The sequence below is a fragment of the Mastigoproctus giganteus genome, chromosome 9 (genome assembly GCF_048544385.1).
Source record: "Mastigoproctus giganteus isolate SK-2022 chromosome 9, ASM4854438v1, whole genome shotgun sequence".
Classification (NCBI taxonomy): Eukaryota; Metazoa; Arthropoda; class Arachnida; order Uropygi; family Thelyphonidae; genus Mastigoproctus; species Mastigoproctus giganteus.
In genome coordinates, this window is record NC_143583.1 from 146,246,095 (window position 1) to 146,261,425 (window position 15,331).

Sequence of the window (15,331 nt, forward strand, 5' to 3'; positions counted from 1 at the left end):
ATTTGCGAGTGCTACATAAGCCATTTAGGGAAATTCTGACTTATGTAGAGTTCCACAGAATGCAACCCTTCCATAAGTTGGGGAGTGGATGTATTCTTGTCACATAATTCAATGTAAATTCCTGTGACTTATGTGGTTGTGCTGGGGTATGAACAGAACATTCATTTATTGAACAAAATTTTTATTTTACTTCTGTATGCTTAGTTGTTTGAGTCATTAAAGAATGTTTTGATGAAGAACATTCATTTAAACCAGTGTTTCTCAACCTTTTTTTAATTATCACCCCCCTAAAGTACTTTTTTAGACTTTTTTTTTTTTTTTTTTTTTTTCCTAATCGCCCCCATGAAATTTTAAACAAGAAAATACTTTATATTTACTCTTTTTATTCAATGGGATCCCTGAGCCTGATGCTTCTTAACTAAAAGTTCAATGTTCGGTATTGATGTTAGTAAGTTTAATTCCAATGTCTCTTCTTGAACAGGCACCTCCGTAGCCAGGTGGGCAGGAGCAGCAATGCGTAGCACACGCTTCTTGATTAGACCGTGGTTTGAGCCTGTGACCACCAAATACGGAGGATGCGGAAAGGTCAGGGAATGACCACTGCATATCCCTGGAGCAATATGGCCTTAGTTGCTAATGCTCCTAAAAAGCAAATAACAAACAACATCTTGAACAAATATCAATTCTGCTTCTTTCCTTTGTTAATCTTTAATAAATAATACAAGGATTATTTTGTCTCTTTATAGGAAGGCTTCTTTTCCAGCTCTCCTAGTCCATCACGTAAAACAATTAAAATACAAAGATAAAATTCATTTTAATGTGTTTCATATCGGCAATTTAATACCCCAGAATCACCGTTGAGACCCCAACCCGACTCCAAAAATATCAACCGCGACGCAACTATCAGCATAGGAAAACATTATGTCAAAATTACAAATAGATTAAAAAAAAAAAATGAATATAAAATACGTGAAGATGTTCATTACTAGTAAGGTCCAAAAGGTTGCAGCATACAAAGATACAGGGTCATTCTCTGGAATGAAATCTCACTTTCATACATTTTAAATACACAAAGCCTGTGCATCCACTTGGGGACTTGTCAGAAACTTTTTGTAACATGGAACTCATTGTTTGGATGCCTGCTACCTTTAATCATGTAATTGTTGCATAGTCTGCCCCAGGTTCCTAGAGCTGGAATATTTGATCCTGAGGTGGTCAAAAAGAGGTGATATCTGTCAACCATGTCCCCTTTCATCTTGAAATCCACTATACGCTCCAGCTAAGATCTTCCACCCTGGGAAGATTGCTTCTAATGTCTGAAAGCAACAGTTTTCTCTCGCAGTTCCTTACACATCTGGTTCGGCTCACCTGATGTTCTAAGGACAATAGTGTAATGGATGCACCCCACTGATAATCATTGCTGGTATTTTTGACTACCACCAGAACTTTGGCAATGTCCTTTCGTGTGGACTCCTTCGTGTTTTGCCATGGACTTTACCTTTTTGATATACATTATATTTTATTTTTATTATAGATTTTTATGTATTAAAAACTCATTTCATCTTGTGTAGTAAATTTTCTATACTTTTTAAACCGATGCTGAATTTGAATATAGGAAATACAATGGAAGGACATATAGGACAGGAGGAGTGGAGGGGTTATGCTCTTATTTAAGAAACATTAAATCTAAGGCGGTGCATCCAGTCAAATTAACCTAAGTCTGCAGTTTCGTGTACTGTATTTATTTCAAATGAATTATTTGCCTGACGTTTTGAATACTAGTAAACTTGAACCAATTAGATGACCAGCGCAACTTCTGGGTGGGACAGGCGGTTGGCTATCGTTTTAAGTGTACCACTAAGTTGCAGACTGGACTGGTAATCCCTTTGGCTCTTAATTTATGCTTCATAGCAGCACTAATTGCCTGGAGGCTAGAGGGGCTAACAATGCATTCCCAGTTAAGTCTCTCGTAATCTGTTCATTATATGGAAATTCTTTTTGTTCTACGAAAACTATTTTAAATGTAATTACCAAGGGGAATTCAAAAAATATCGCTAAATGAAAATTTCGCTATAAAGAAGTTTGTTAAACAGTGGTCCAACTTCAATATATTTCAAAAAAATTTTTTGGTGCCCTCCTGAACTACTGCTCATAAGCGACGCTTACCTTGCCTACCCTCTTGCAGTGGCCCTGGCAGAAAGGCTGCAAGAACAGGTCATGAGGTCTTGTCAATGATATAGAATTTTGCTAGTAGGGAAAAGGAGGTGATTATCCCTTTGTATAAGGCAATGGTCAGGCCACTCCTTTAGTACTGCATACAGGTCTGGAGGCCTCATTTTAGGAAGAATGTAGAGTTGCTTGAGCAAGTACAAAGAAGGGCAACAAGATTGGTGAGGGGAATGAAGGGGTCCTCCTACCAAGAAAGGTTTAAGTTCTGCAGATTGCAGCATCTGGAGACCAGGCACCTGCAAGATTATCTGATTGAGGTGTATAAAGCCTTGAATGGTCTGAGCAGGGTTATTGCTGATCAGATTCTTCCTCTTGTTCAGATTGTGAACCTAAGGGAGCATAAACTCAAATTGAGGAAAGACAGTTGTAGAACAGATGTGCAGAAATTTGTCTTTAGCAGCAGGTAGTTGATTGCTGGAACAAACTTCCATCTGTTGTTGTGGAAGTTGAAACTTAAATAAATTCAAGGAAGAAGTGGACAAACTTTTAGAGTGAATGGATGGGTAAAATGGGATTTTTTTTTTTTTTTTTTTGGCTGATACTGTATACGCTTGCTTTCTTGCTTCATATGTCTCTACTAATGTTAATGTCATTTTTCCTCTTGCTGAGACCACGCATGAGGGAGCATAAATTCAAGTTGAAGGATGGTTGTAAGAAAGATATGCAGAAGTTTGCCTTCAGCCAGCAGGTTGTTGATTGATTGATTGATTGGAACAGGCTTCCATCAATTGTTGTGGTATTGTCAAGTCTTGAATGTTGGGGGTTTGAATAATTCAAAGAATTAGACATTTATGGAGGTTATGGATGGGTGGAGTGTGTAGTTTGTTTTTTTTTTTTTTTTTTTTTGGTTGATGCTATATAACAGGGGTGGCCAACAAGTTGATCACAGCTTTAATTTCGGTCGATCATGACGAATTTTGAACATATATAAAAAATAGATTAGTCAAAATCTATATGTTATTATTGTTATGCACCGCACTGCATACTCTTATTACAAATCCATTGAACCACGTGACTACTCTTGTCACCCCGCAGCAGCTAGGCTTGTCTAGTGCACAGAGTACTACTCTGTGGTCTAGTGAAAATTCATGCAGTTATGTTGTGGAGAGCATAGTGTATGTATTGAATTCTTATTTAGCTTACTTAATATTAATAACTGGACAGTACTTATATGTTTATTTAATATCCTTTGATTTAAAATGAATACTATGAAAAAGAGTAAAACGTATCGTTTTCATCAAGAGTGGGAACTAGAATACTTTTTTGTGATGATGAAAGAAAAATGTTTGATTTGCAATGCTTCCGTGGCTAGGCTCAAAAAAGTAAATTTAGAAAGGCACTTCAACGCACTGCGTTAATAAATATTGAAAGCGGTAAGGGGACCATGTTGGGTCCCCTTACCGCTTTCAATATTTATTAACGATATTAATATCTTTATGGTAAATACCAATCGGATTTTCCACCTAATAGTGTCCTTAGAAAAAATAAATTAAAAGAACTTAAATCCAGATTATTCGCTCAACAAAATTTCTTCATGACACCAAATTTACAATCTAAAGCAGTAACTGTAGCATCATTTAAAGTGAGTCATCTCCTTGCAAAAAAATGCAAACATTTTCTGAGGGTCAATTCATCAAAGACGCATTTTTAGAAATAACAGATTCTCTTTTTGAAAATGAAATTAAAAGTGCTCTTCAAGATCTGCAATTATCTCAAAATGCTGTGCGAAGCATCGAAAAAAAATGAGTGAAAATGTGAGCAAACAATTGCGAGTGGTGTGTCCTTTTCTTTACAACTGAATGAATCTACAGACGTCAGTGATACAGCTCGATTTTATTTGAATGGTTTTCGATGATTCTGCCACTAGAGAAGAACTGCTGGGTATGCTTTCGTTAAAAGAAAGAACTAGAGGTCTTGATATATTTAACGCATTCAAAAATTTTCTTGAAAAAATTAAATTACCACTATTTAAGCTTGTATCAATAACAACAGATGGAGCCAAAGCAATGACAGGGCATCTTAGCGGATTCATCGCATTGTGCCAAAAGGATGGTGAATTCCCAGATTTTTTGAGTTACCACTGTATCAACCACCAACAAGTGTTAGCCAACAAAAGATTAAATTCTAAGTGTTATGGACATAGCTTTCAAAATCATGAATTCCATCAGAGGACAATCTCTTCAAAGGAGACTTTTCAAAATGCAGCTCAATGAAAATGAACCGGATCTAACATTACACACAAATGTGAGGTGATTGAGTCGGAGTAAGTTTTTACAGAGATTTCGAAATTTGCTGAATGAAATTTAAAAAAATTGTTAATCAAAGGGGAGATGATTATCAGCAGCTACAAAATACAGAGTGGTTGTGTGGTCTGGCTTTTTTGGCAGATTTTACCAATAAATTAAGTGATCTGAATTTGGAATTACAAGAAAAAAATAAAAATGTGGGTGGCATGATTAGTAATATTTCTGCATATAAATATCAATTTTTGGCAATGGCTAAGGATCTCAAAGAAAAAAAATTCTTATCATTTTGCAAATATGCAAGTTCAGTTCATTTGCAAAAATATTCTGTTTTTGAATTTAATAGTAAGAAATATGTTTCTGAAATTGAGGGAGTTGTGGATGACTTTGAAACAATTGAAGACATTGTTCAATATATTTCTTATCCATTTAATGTCGACTGAGATATAAAACAGATTGTAGAAAAAAAATCGCTGTGATTTTTTACGTGGAGAAAATATTACTTGAAAATGAAATTATTACATTGCGAAACGATATCTTCCTAAAAGCCAGATCATCAGAAAAAGACTTTTGGAAATATGTTTGCTGAGAAAAGTACCCAAATGTAAAAAAATGCTCTGAACTTTTAAATTCCTGTTTTGGTTCTACATATCTATGTGAATCGGCCTTTTCGTATTTGGGGAAAAAAAAGAAAAAAAAAGAGGGAGAATCGTTCTATTCTTATGGACTTGCATACAGAAGGTTCTTTACGGTTCGCCTTATCACAGTATATTCCCGATTTTGAAAGCTTAGCAGATGACATGAAGACACAAACTTCACATAAATTAAAAATTTAAATACGTACGAATTTAAAATAAGAATTCTGAATTTTATTTAAACTTAAAAGACGTTTTAAGTTGGCCACCTCTGCTATATAAGCTTGCTTTATTGCATAATTTGCCACTACTACTGCTTATGGGTAAACCAGTGAGTCCCTGATTAAATAATAATAATAAAAAAATAAAATTAAAAAATCTGCTTGTATATTCTCATTCCAATAAACTGTGTCATATCGTAAATCTAAAAGCAATTTCTAATGAGTATTCAGTATCAACGTTCCTAATATACATTATACATTTATTCATAATAAATGTATATAATATACATTTATTCATAATAAATGTATATTATTTTTTTATTTTATTTTATTTATTTATTTTTTTTGTCAAAGGAAGTCAGAAGAAGCACCAAAATCAAAAATTGAAGTTGTACTGACACAAGCAGCTGTTGGTTCATTTGTAGTAAAAGACAAAGGGCTAAAGCTGAGATTCTAGGGGACTTAGTCATAAATAAAAAATTTCTTTTAGTTCTTGTAAGAGTATTCTTTAGCTGTTCAGGATGAATAGTCCCGAACAGTCAAATTTCTAACCAGATTTCTCTTGAATCAAGAAAAAAGTCTGTTCTTTTGTTCAATGAGATACTTTTTTTTGCTGCATGTGATTACACGATGCACAATTTTCCATTGAAAAATTGTATTCTTATAAATATCAAGGTAGCCCAAATTTAACCATTTGGCAGTGCATTATTTAGTCATTTGGTATGGTATCATTATCACTGAAGAGAAAAAAGATATGACACAGTAGATATTTTTGCTCTGTTGGTTCTGTCAGGTTCAGTGCGAGAACCTACCATATGCTATTATGAAAAAAGAAAGAATTGATATACAGTGGTCCTTAGCTGGAGAACTGACAAATGGGCAGAGAAATTTGAATTATAACAAATTATTCCAAATCAGTCTTGTCATTTTAACAATTCTTCATAGCAGTGTTAAGTGTGAGAGGGTGTTCATTTAGGGGAATTAAAAAACACATTTCAGACCTTTCTAGTGAAGGTTTGGAAATGTTCTTAATAGCAAAGTCTAGACAATGGGGCTAGTATTATAAACAAAACTTTTGAGTAACATTTCTGAAGAGGGCAAAGTCTGTAACAACATTTTTCTTAAAGCAGTCATAACTAATTAATGTGTAACAGACAATCCACATACAAAAATTAGGTAATCTAATGTTTCAAAATGTACTGTACTGGTGTACAACCTCTGGCTGTATTTTAATGTAAAGTGTATCTGTGTCAGCAAAATTTAATTTCAAGTCTTAAATGTTGGAGGCTATGTTGAAAAATAAATGGGTTTTCACAACTTTTCTGCATTCCTACTATGAGAGCCTAGAAACTTTTCAACCACCCCTCATATTTTGTAGAATGTTAGTCTGATGCACAAGGATAGAGGTGGGAATGATCCTGCTCTATCTGTCTGGATGATGATCCCAGTTGGGATCCACTTTAGTTATAATGGAAGTCAAAGAAAATCCCCTTTAGTTATAATGGAAGTCAAAGAAAATCACTTCCATATGATGTCTATTCTGACAGGAATGCGTTGAATAGCTGGCACAGTTGAACATCTCAAGAGCCCATCAATGACGTAGTGACGTTCATTACAGAAAGCATTGTTCCGTGCAGCAACAATTGCAGTTCCAAAAACATCTACATGAGATTTCCATTTCCAATTCAGAATGTACAGCAGCAAGAAAAGCCCAAAACAACTTGTGGGATATTCTGCTGATATCCCACCATAGAAAATTTAATATCCTTTAAACATGCACAAACCAAAGCACACTACATTCAACATCAGAGTCAGGAGGAATCTCTGATCAGTTTTGTTTCATCCATAATCCAGTTATTAGCTCAAAAGTAGTCTGGTATATGATCCAGAAAATGAAGGGAAAATATCCACAGTACCCTTCAGTGGTGTATATCGGCAGTTGCAGATCTAACTGCAATACTCTGGTGGAAAACATTTGCAAAAATCTCTTTTTGCAAATGAGGGCCAAAAAGGCCCTAAAAGAAGGCCCTGCATTAAACTGAGAAACATACATTAACCTTCTCCTCAAAGGGGGGTGGATTGAACCATAAAACAAGTCCCTCAACTTTATACAGGAAGAATGTATAAAGAAAATATTAAATGACACACTCTCTCTCTTACATGACCAAGTGGTGTCTAGGGTAGATGACATTAACAATGAAATGATAAAACAACACATTCCAACACAATGTAAGGATCCCTTTTAATTCTGTTTAATAGAATCTTTCTTGGCAAAGAATTTCCAGCTTCCTGGTGAAAGGCAATCTGGAAAGTATCCTAAAAATGCAAGTAACTATCATTCTGTTGCTCTGACAAGCTGTTTTTTTCAAGATCCTGGAAAGTATGATCAGTGCTCACTTTGCACAGTATTTAGAAACAAACTGTCTTCTTCCCAAGATGCAGTGTCACTTCTGAAGAAACATGTTCACTTTTAATCATTTAATCAGGCTCAAAACATATGTTCATACATTTATAAAATCCAAACATTTGTGATGTATTCTTTAATATTGAAAAAGAATATGACACAGCCTGGCAATTTGATATTTTACTCCATAACTTTGGCCTTAGGCATCACCCTCCTTTTCTATTTTTATTAAAAGCTTCATATCTAATTGCCTATTTCAAGTTTGAGAAAGATCCACACTCTAGAATGTTTTGCCAAGAGGAGGGAAGTTCCAGAAGGATCCATTCTGAGTGTCATGCTTTCTGTTCTCAAAATAAATTATCACAGAACAACTTCCAACTATAAACAATGCCCTTTACATTGGTGATTTTACCATACTTTGTCATTCATGTAATATGAAGCTGATTTTGAAAGGCAACTGCAGAAAGCCATTGATCATCCATCCTGGGCTAATGGATTCAGATTTTCATCACAAAAGATCATTTGAATACACTTTTGTTGCAAACAAAATTGGTTATTCTGATCCAGAATTAATGTTTGGGAAAAACATCATCCCAGTTGTAGCAGAATCCACATTCTTAGCAATTATTTTTCACAAGAAGCTGACTTATCTTCATCATATGCATCAGCTAAGGACAAAGTATGCAAAAGGGCTAAATATGCTACTACATCTCTACCATGCTGTTGTCTGCTCTGAACTTGACCATGGTTCACAGGTTTATGCTTCTACTAAGATGGTGCTTTTGAGTGGTTACAACCAGTCCACCTTCACACTATATACATACCCACTGGAGCATTTCATACATCTGTCCAAAGCCTTGAAGCAAACAGCCATCTCAGCCTCTTTGAGGTAAGCAGTTATCCTTGCAATATGCTTCTAAGTTGAAATCCCTCCCTGACCATCCACAGATTTTGAACCTTGCTGGGAAAATCTCTATAACACCTGCTGACCTATTAACTGACGTAGATATCAGTCTAGATAATGTTGCCCTGTCAACCCAGAATGTTCACTATTAAACATATGACTTCTCCCTCAACTGAGGAAAGGGTGGCACCCTAATTCAATTTATTAGCTGCTCTTCTCAGCATATCAAGCAGAATATCTCTAAGTTTTGCTGGTCTATATGATGGCTTAAAGTCAGTGCCACCTATGAGATCAGTAGATACATGATAGAGTTACATGTGATGGATATAGCTTTGAATTACATTAAAATTCACTGTTACCTTAGGTGATTCCTTAAGTGCATTACAGGCTATGTAATCTTCACCCAGGTTCAGCAGATGCTACATTTTCTTTGGAAATTGAAACTTGCATTTGATTCTGTTGGATTCCAAACCACACTTGGATCAGGGGCATTAATCTACCTGATAATTCAGCCACTGCTGATTTGGCTGCATCATCAGCCAAATCAGTTCCCCCTGAGCCCAGTCACCTGTTAGGGTATCAAATAATCCACAAACTAAACTTTTTACTCCCAATAAAAAAAACTAATTCCAATGGCAAGATTTTGGCATGGATAGGCTACTAAAAAATTAAATGAATTAAGGCTGTAATCAAACAGTGGCAGTCCAGTGCAATGTTCAAAGAGAGGAGGTTTTTACTTAGGCTCTGCATAGAATATAATCATCTTACACATTGTTTTCTGCTGAGGGCAGATGATCCTCCTATGTGGGAGTAATCCAGCACATTTTAATTGTATGATTCTTGTTTTATTAATGCATAAAGATTAAATTTTGTGGCTTTTAGTGTACAGGACCCATCTGAATGAGCCGTGTACACTCTTGTAGATTTTATCTAACGGAGATAGTATGTCTAACTTTGTTAAATTTCTGTATATTAATTTATATAGTTGATAATTTTATTTCTGACTTGGTAACCTATTTTTAGGTTAAGGTTTGATATGTCAGCTTGATGCATTATAGCCTAAACTGCTGGTGTACCATAAAATAACAACCAGCCAAACAACCCGCCTTTGTTTTTATATAAAATTAGGGTGCTAAATGCACCTGCTGTTAAGTATGTCCATTATATAGAAGTTTACAAAACTGCATCATGGAACTGGGGAAAATAAGTTTACTCTTACCGACAGGTGCCTGGTATTTAGGGCTTCCAGTAGTGGAGGTTTGACTATGGCATTATCTGTAAGTAGGTATTATAGATATTACAATATTATAGCTATAAATTCATCATTCATAATTCCTGAAAAGTGTGCTATGGAATTACAAAACTTTATGAACCATGGCTAACTGTAATGTATGATGGAAGAAATGATGATACTGAATAATCTCTCAATCCAAGAGAAAAGGGGATTATTTATTCTTTTTTTTTATATAAAATTTTTTAGCCTGGCATTTTGGTTATCTTCATTTCCTTGATTGGCCATGTTATTCCCAATCAGAATTCCTATGTAGGTTTGAAAGTAGCACTACTTATTTAAATAATTAAATTTATAGTCTTATATGCTACAAGATATACTCTTTATTAAGAGTAATGATTATAACCTTTATATTTTAGCCACGAGGAGGAACTCTATAATTCTGTTATATCTGACTATATTTCAAGACAGCAAGTATTAACTGAAGAAAATTCCTGTTTGCGTGAATGTTTATTGTTTATTCAAGAGGAGCTAATGTGTTCTCTTCGTTATTCAAAGGTAATTAGTTCCTTGTTTTCCATTATTAAAAAAATTGTGTTGATTATAATGAGTAAATATTTAACATAAATGTTAAATATTTGTATTGTTGTATCTGCATCGCAATCTGCTGCTGCATCTATTTAGTTTTATGAATAAGCATTTAAACTTTCTCCAAAACAGCAAAGTACTTTACTTACAGCAACATTTACTTTGTTTTCTGTTTTGTTAACAATGATCTATTAGTAGTATTTGGAGAAAATTGATCCACAAAATGAAATCATGTAATAATCTAATCAACATAATTATATATACATTTTCTTGCAATTCTTACAGTATTGAGGGCACAGTGAAATTTCATATTTTAAACTAAGGACAGTTATAGCATGTGATCTATATCTATTATTATTTACACAAATGTTTTTAGTACTCATAAATACAGGAGTTAACTCTTACTTAATTATGCTGGTTTTTGTGGTTTTTCATGCCTGAATTCTTGACTTTAAATTCTTATAATTGAGGGTGCCTGTTTGTTTTCTCTTTTTTTATATGTAATATGTAAAGTAATTCCCAGTCTTTCCAAAAACAGTCTTTGTATATCAATATTAGTATAGTTTTTTGTTATAGTTTTAAATCATGTAGAGGAAAAGTTCCTATTTTTAATCCTAGGTACCATCAAAAGGTATATTATGTTGTTAAATAGTGAAATCGAGCCATAAGATTATCTGAGAAAATATACCTTACGTTTAAAGTAATTGAGTGTTCAGGTTATTTACCTCTACAAAAAGTTTTTCTATTTTGAAGAAGTGAAACTTTTAGCTCGCTTGATCTTCCCACTTCCTAAATTTCAGCACTTACTGATACCTCACTATAGAGAGTACTGTTGTAACCTAGTATTATTTAAAGCTTTTAACAATTCTTGTTATTGTATCATTGTTACACATAGTGCTCACATAGAATATGGAGGGTTGATTCAGCCTTTTGATAACTATTTTGACAGTCCTTTAAAACTACGAAATTCCATGCTGTTGCCACCGGTTGTGTTCTATTTGTTTTCCTGCTCATGGACTATCGCACGGCATAGCAATTTCTATTGAAATAAAGCCCGCTACAAAATTGCCAAGTCGATCTTGTCCCCATTCCTGCTGGCAGGCTTTCCTCAAACCTTCAACAGTTCTGGGGCGACGGTTTCCGAGAGCTCTTTTCAAAAGTCCAAATGCACAAAAATCCATGGCTGCGGCGTCAGGTGATTTAACAGGTATATCTTCAAACGGGATTGAACAAATACCTATCACCACTTCCATTCTCCGCAAAAAAGCACGGGTGTAACGTAACTGTGACTGGAGGCCTTATCCTGGTGCACCCAGACCTTTTCAGCGTCAGAACCGTACATGTGGGTATTTCACTTTCAAACAATGGCTGTAGAACTTCAGTCTGGTAATACACTGAGTTGACTTTCACGTTTTTAGCGACTCTATGCAACTCGGCCAAAACTTTCCTTGCACTGATGCGCCCATATCGGAAAGGCTTTGTCACCCTGTGACAATACAAAATTGCCCGAATTTTGTTGCAGTGGGAGAGGTACACCCACACTTCGTCCAATGTTGCTACGAATTTCCACCTTTCAGCTGCCAGATATTTTTGTTTCGTAGAGTTTTCGAGCATTGACCCACTGCTCTGCAATGTTCCTTGCTCCTAGGTGGTGTACGAGGGCCTTGTGCTTCTCCAGTTGCAAATGTTCGTTGATTATGCGACAAATGGTTGACTGAGATGTTCCCACACATGACACTATAGCTCTTTGGGTTTTTGAATTTTCACCGACAACGAGCGACTGCACTTTTTATACTACCTCCTCGTTCGACTTGGAGCAGGTTGCAGTTTCTTTGGTGTTTTCTGCCCTCTTGCAGCAGCTTCACGGAATTTTCCTTTGCCATTCAAAACCTTATGGATACCAAACTTCGATACACTAAAATTTTTCGACTTGCACTTATCAACAATTTTCACATAACTGTACCCTTCTTCGGAAAGTGCGGTTATGTAACCTTCCAACTGTGGGTCCAATTTCCGAGGCATGTCGACATTAAAACAACTTCTACAATTGATACACTGGTTCATAAGGTTTGGGACTGTGCCTGCAGGAAAAAAAAATTACATTTCCACCATACGTCACAAGCAGGATTAATGTCAAAATCGTTATCAAAAGGCTGAATCAGCCCTCCATAATTGTTTTTTAATCAACATATAACAGTTATATTTTTAATAAGGAAAAACTTAAAAAGGCCTACATGCTCTGGATTCATTATTCTATATTCTCTATGTAGCACAGAGCGGAATGGAAAGTAAAATAAAATGATGAGTTGTAGTTAAATCTAGTTTAACTACAACTCGTCATTTCATTTTACTTTCCATTCCGCTCTGTGCTACATAATAGAGAATATAGTATAATCTTTATTTTATATCACAGTCAAAAAAATTATTGATAAATTGTGTGAAGAAAAATTATTTGTGAAAGAAGTAATTGATTTTAGAATTTTGTTTTAGGGTAAACTAATCCAAACAGTACATAATTAAGGAATATTAACTTCTCCACCGGTATGTGAGGTGTTTTTTTATCTGTGCTCTTAAACTGGTGATGGGCATAATTGAAATAATTGATTACTACATTTTCATCATTATTATTAGGCATATGGTGCAAGGAAGCCTGAGGCTTATGCTTCATAATCGATTATATGCAAATTAGGTGAATGCTAAATCAACAAGAAAACAAGGGGGAGGGAACAGCAGAGAGATTTGATCTGATATTATTAATATTAAAAACAAAGTTCTATTACCACTTGGCTAATAGCCCCATTCTGTCCAAAACTATATATATAGTTCGAGACAATATTCCTCTCAGTTACTATCATTGTTGATTTCACAATCAACTAATTTGCATATAATCAATTACATAATCATTCAATTATGTCCATCATTAATGTAACCCTCTATTCTTAAGAATAGTGGAGGTTTATTTTTTTCTTTTTTTTTTTTTCTCTTTGTCTGATGCTGTATAAGCTTACTTTCTTGCATCATATGCCACTGCTAATGCTAATCATGTAGGTTTGTGTTATTTGGATAATTTTGCTATACATGATAATTAACTTAACCTTCAAGCAAAATAGTATAGCCTAGTATACATATAACACAGACTTGATAGCCTGGTAGTATTGTTGCTGTGTAACTAGTGAATTAGAGTAGGATTGTTATTGCATTTAATTTAAAATTAGAAGGCAGTTGTTATTTGTAATTCTATGAACAAATTCACAATGTTTGGAATACAATAAGTAACAAATTCACAATTGGTTACTTATTGTTTATAATTGCTTAAGGAACCATGTTCAACTTCTGCTGTAATTTTTTTGTATTGAAAAGAACATTTGAATTTTAATTATATATAATTAATAATATAAACTTTATAGCAAAGATGTTTGCAGATCTATTTGGAGCAAGACATGATATTTCCAAGGAGGGTGGCTTTGTGGGCGCTTGATGTAAGGAGTGACGATATTAGGCATGTTATTATGGGCATTTATTAGGGCTTTAAGAAGAGAGTGGAAGCCCTTGAAGGATTTAAATTGGATGGGGGGAATCAAGCTTTGATATGTCCACATCGATGCCTTTGCTTACACTTCATCATCAGGCAACACAGCAGCAACCTCAAGGCAGAATGCACCTATCCCACAGGAACTAGTTGTCAATAACTATTGTCAGGGAAATGGAAAATATACTGCAAAAAAAAATTTGTGGACCCAGGGTGAAAGAGCACCAAGGTATGTCTGCCAGGGGCAAAAATTGATTATAGCATCATTTGCCAATACTAATACTAAACAAAATTCCTAGTCTAATTTTTTATCAGATTTCTCTAACATGTTATTAGCTTAGGGCAAAATGCACAAGATGCTTAAACACGCTATGCTATATTCCCAGTTTTTGGGTAACAGATAGAAGCACTTATTATACCTTTATCAAGCACTTGTTTACTCCAAACTTGACTATGGTTTGAGTGTATGTTCCTCTACTAGTAATTCCATTCTTTATTGGCTTGATCCAATTCACCACAGACCCATATGGATTGCCACTGGAACATTTCGTACTCCATCCATCCAAAGTGTGGAAGCCAGTGAGCTGCCATTGTGCCTCCAATGTCAGCAGTTTTTGTTGCAATATGCCATAAAAATAAAATCCCTGCCAGACCAACTGCATGGACATATATGCCACAATATGAAAATCTGTATAGCATGTAGTATTGCCAATCATTCCTTTGGTACCAGGATTCAAGAGTCCTAAAGATATAAACTTTACATTGATAATATATCCACATCAGCCAGACAGATCCTTCTTCCTTAGAGTTGGTAACGTCCATATTGTGACTTTGCTCTCACAAATTGCTGAATGCTGAGACATCCTATTTATATATCATCAACTCTCTGTAGCATAAGGTGCCAGCTGACTTATTTCCATGTATACAGATGGTTTGAAGTCGGAAGTATCTGAGATATTTAGCTGTTTTCTTGTTACCAAGATGTCAGGATTCCCCATGAATGTAATGTATATGTTGCAGAGCTGCATGCAATAAAGCTGACCATGGATCACTTAAAAGCCCACCAATACCAAAGGGGGGGGGGGGGGAAGTAGTTGTTTGTTTGTTGTTTGGTTTTTAGGAGCATTAGCAACTAAGGCCATATTGCTCCGAGAATATGTGGTGGTCATTCCCTGACCTTTCCACATCCTCCGTATTTGGTGGTGATGGGCTCGAACCCCGGTCTAATCAAGAAGCGTGTGCTACGTACTGCTGCTCCTTCCCACCTGGCTACGGAGGCGCCGGGGGAGTAGTATGTACACTCTAGGCATATTACTGACTCTGTCAGAGGTGACATGCACTCCACAT

General features: G+C 35.3%; 1 protein-coding gene across 1 annotated transcript in view; it reads left to right on the forward strand.

Annotated features, from left to right (window-relative positions):
• LOC150080802 (afadin- and alpha-actinin-binding protein-like) overlaps positions 1-15,331 on the forward strand; it is a 104,337-nt gene that overhangs the window by 62,872 nt on the left and 26,134 nt on the right. The window contains exons 5-6 of the mRNA XM_090380824.1: positions 7,588-7,708; positions 10,287-10,425. Of these exons, the coding sequence (XP_090236950.1) occupies positions 7,588-7,708; positions 10,287-10,425 (260 nt within the window). The remainder of the gene's footprint in view (positions 1-7,587; positions 7,709-10,286; positions 10,426-15,331) is intronic.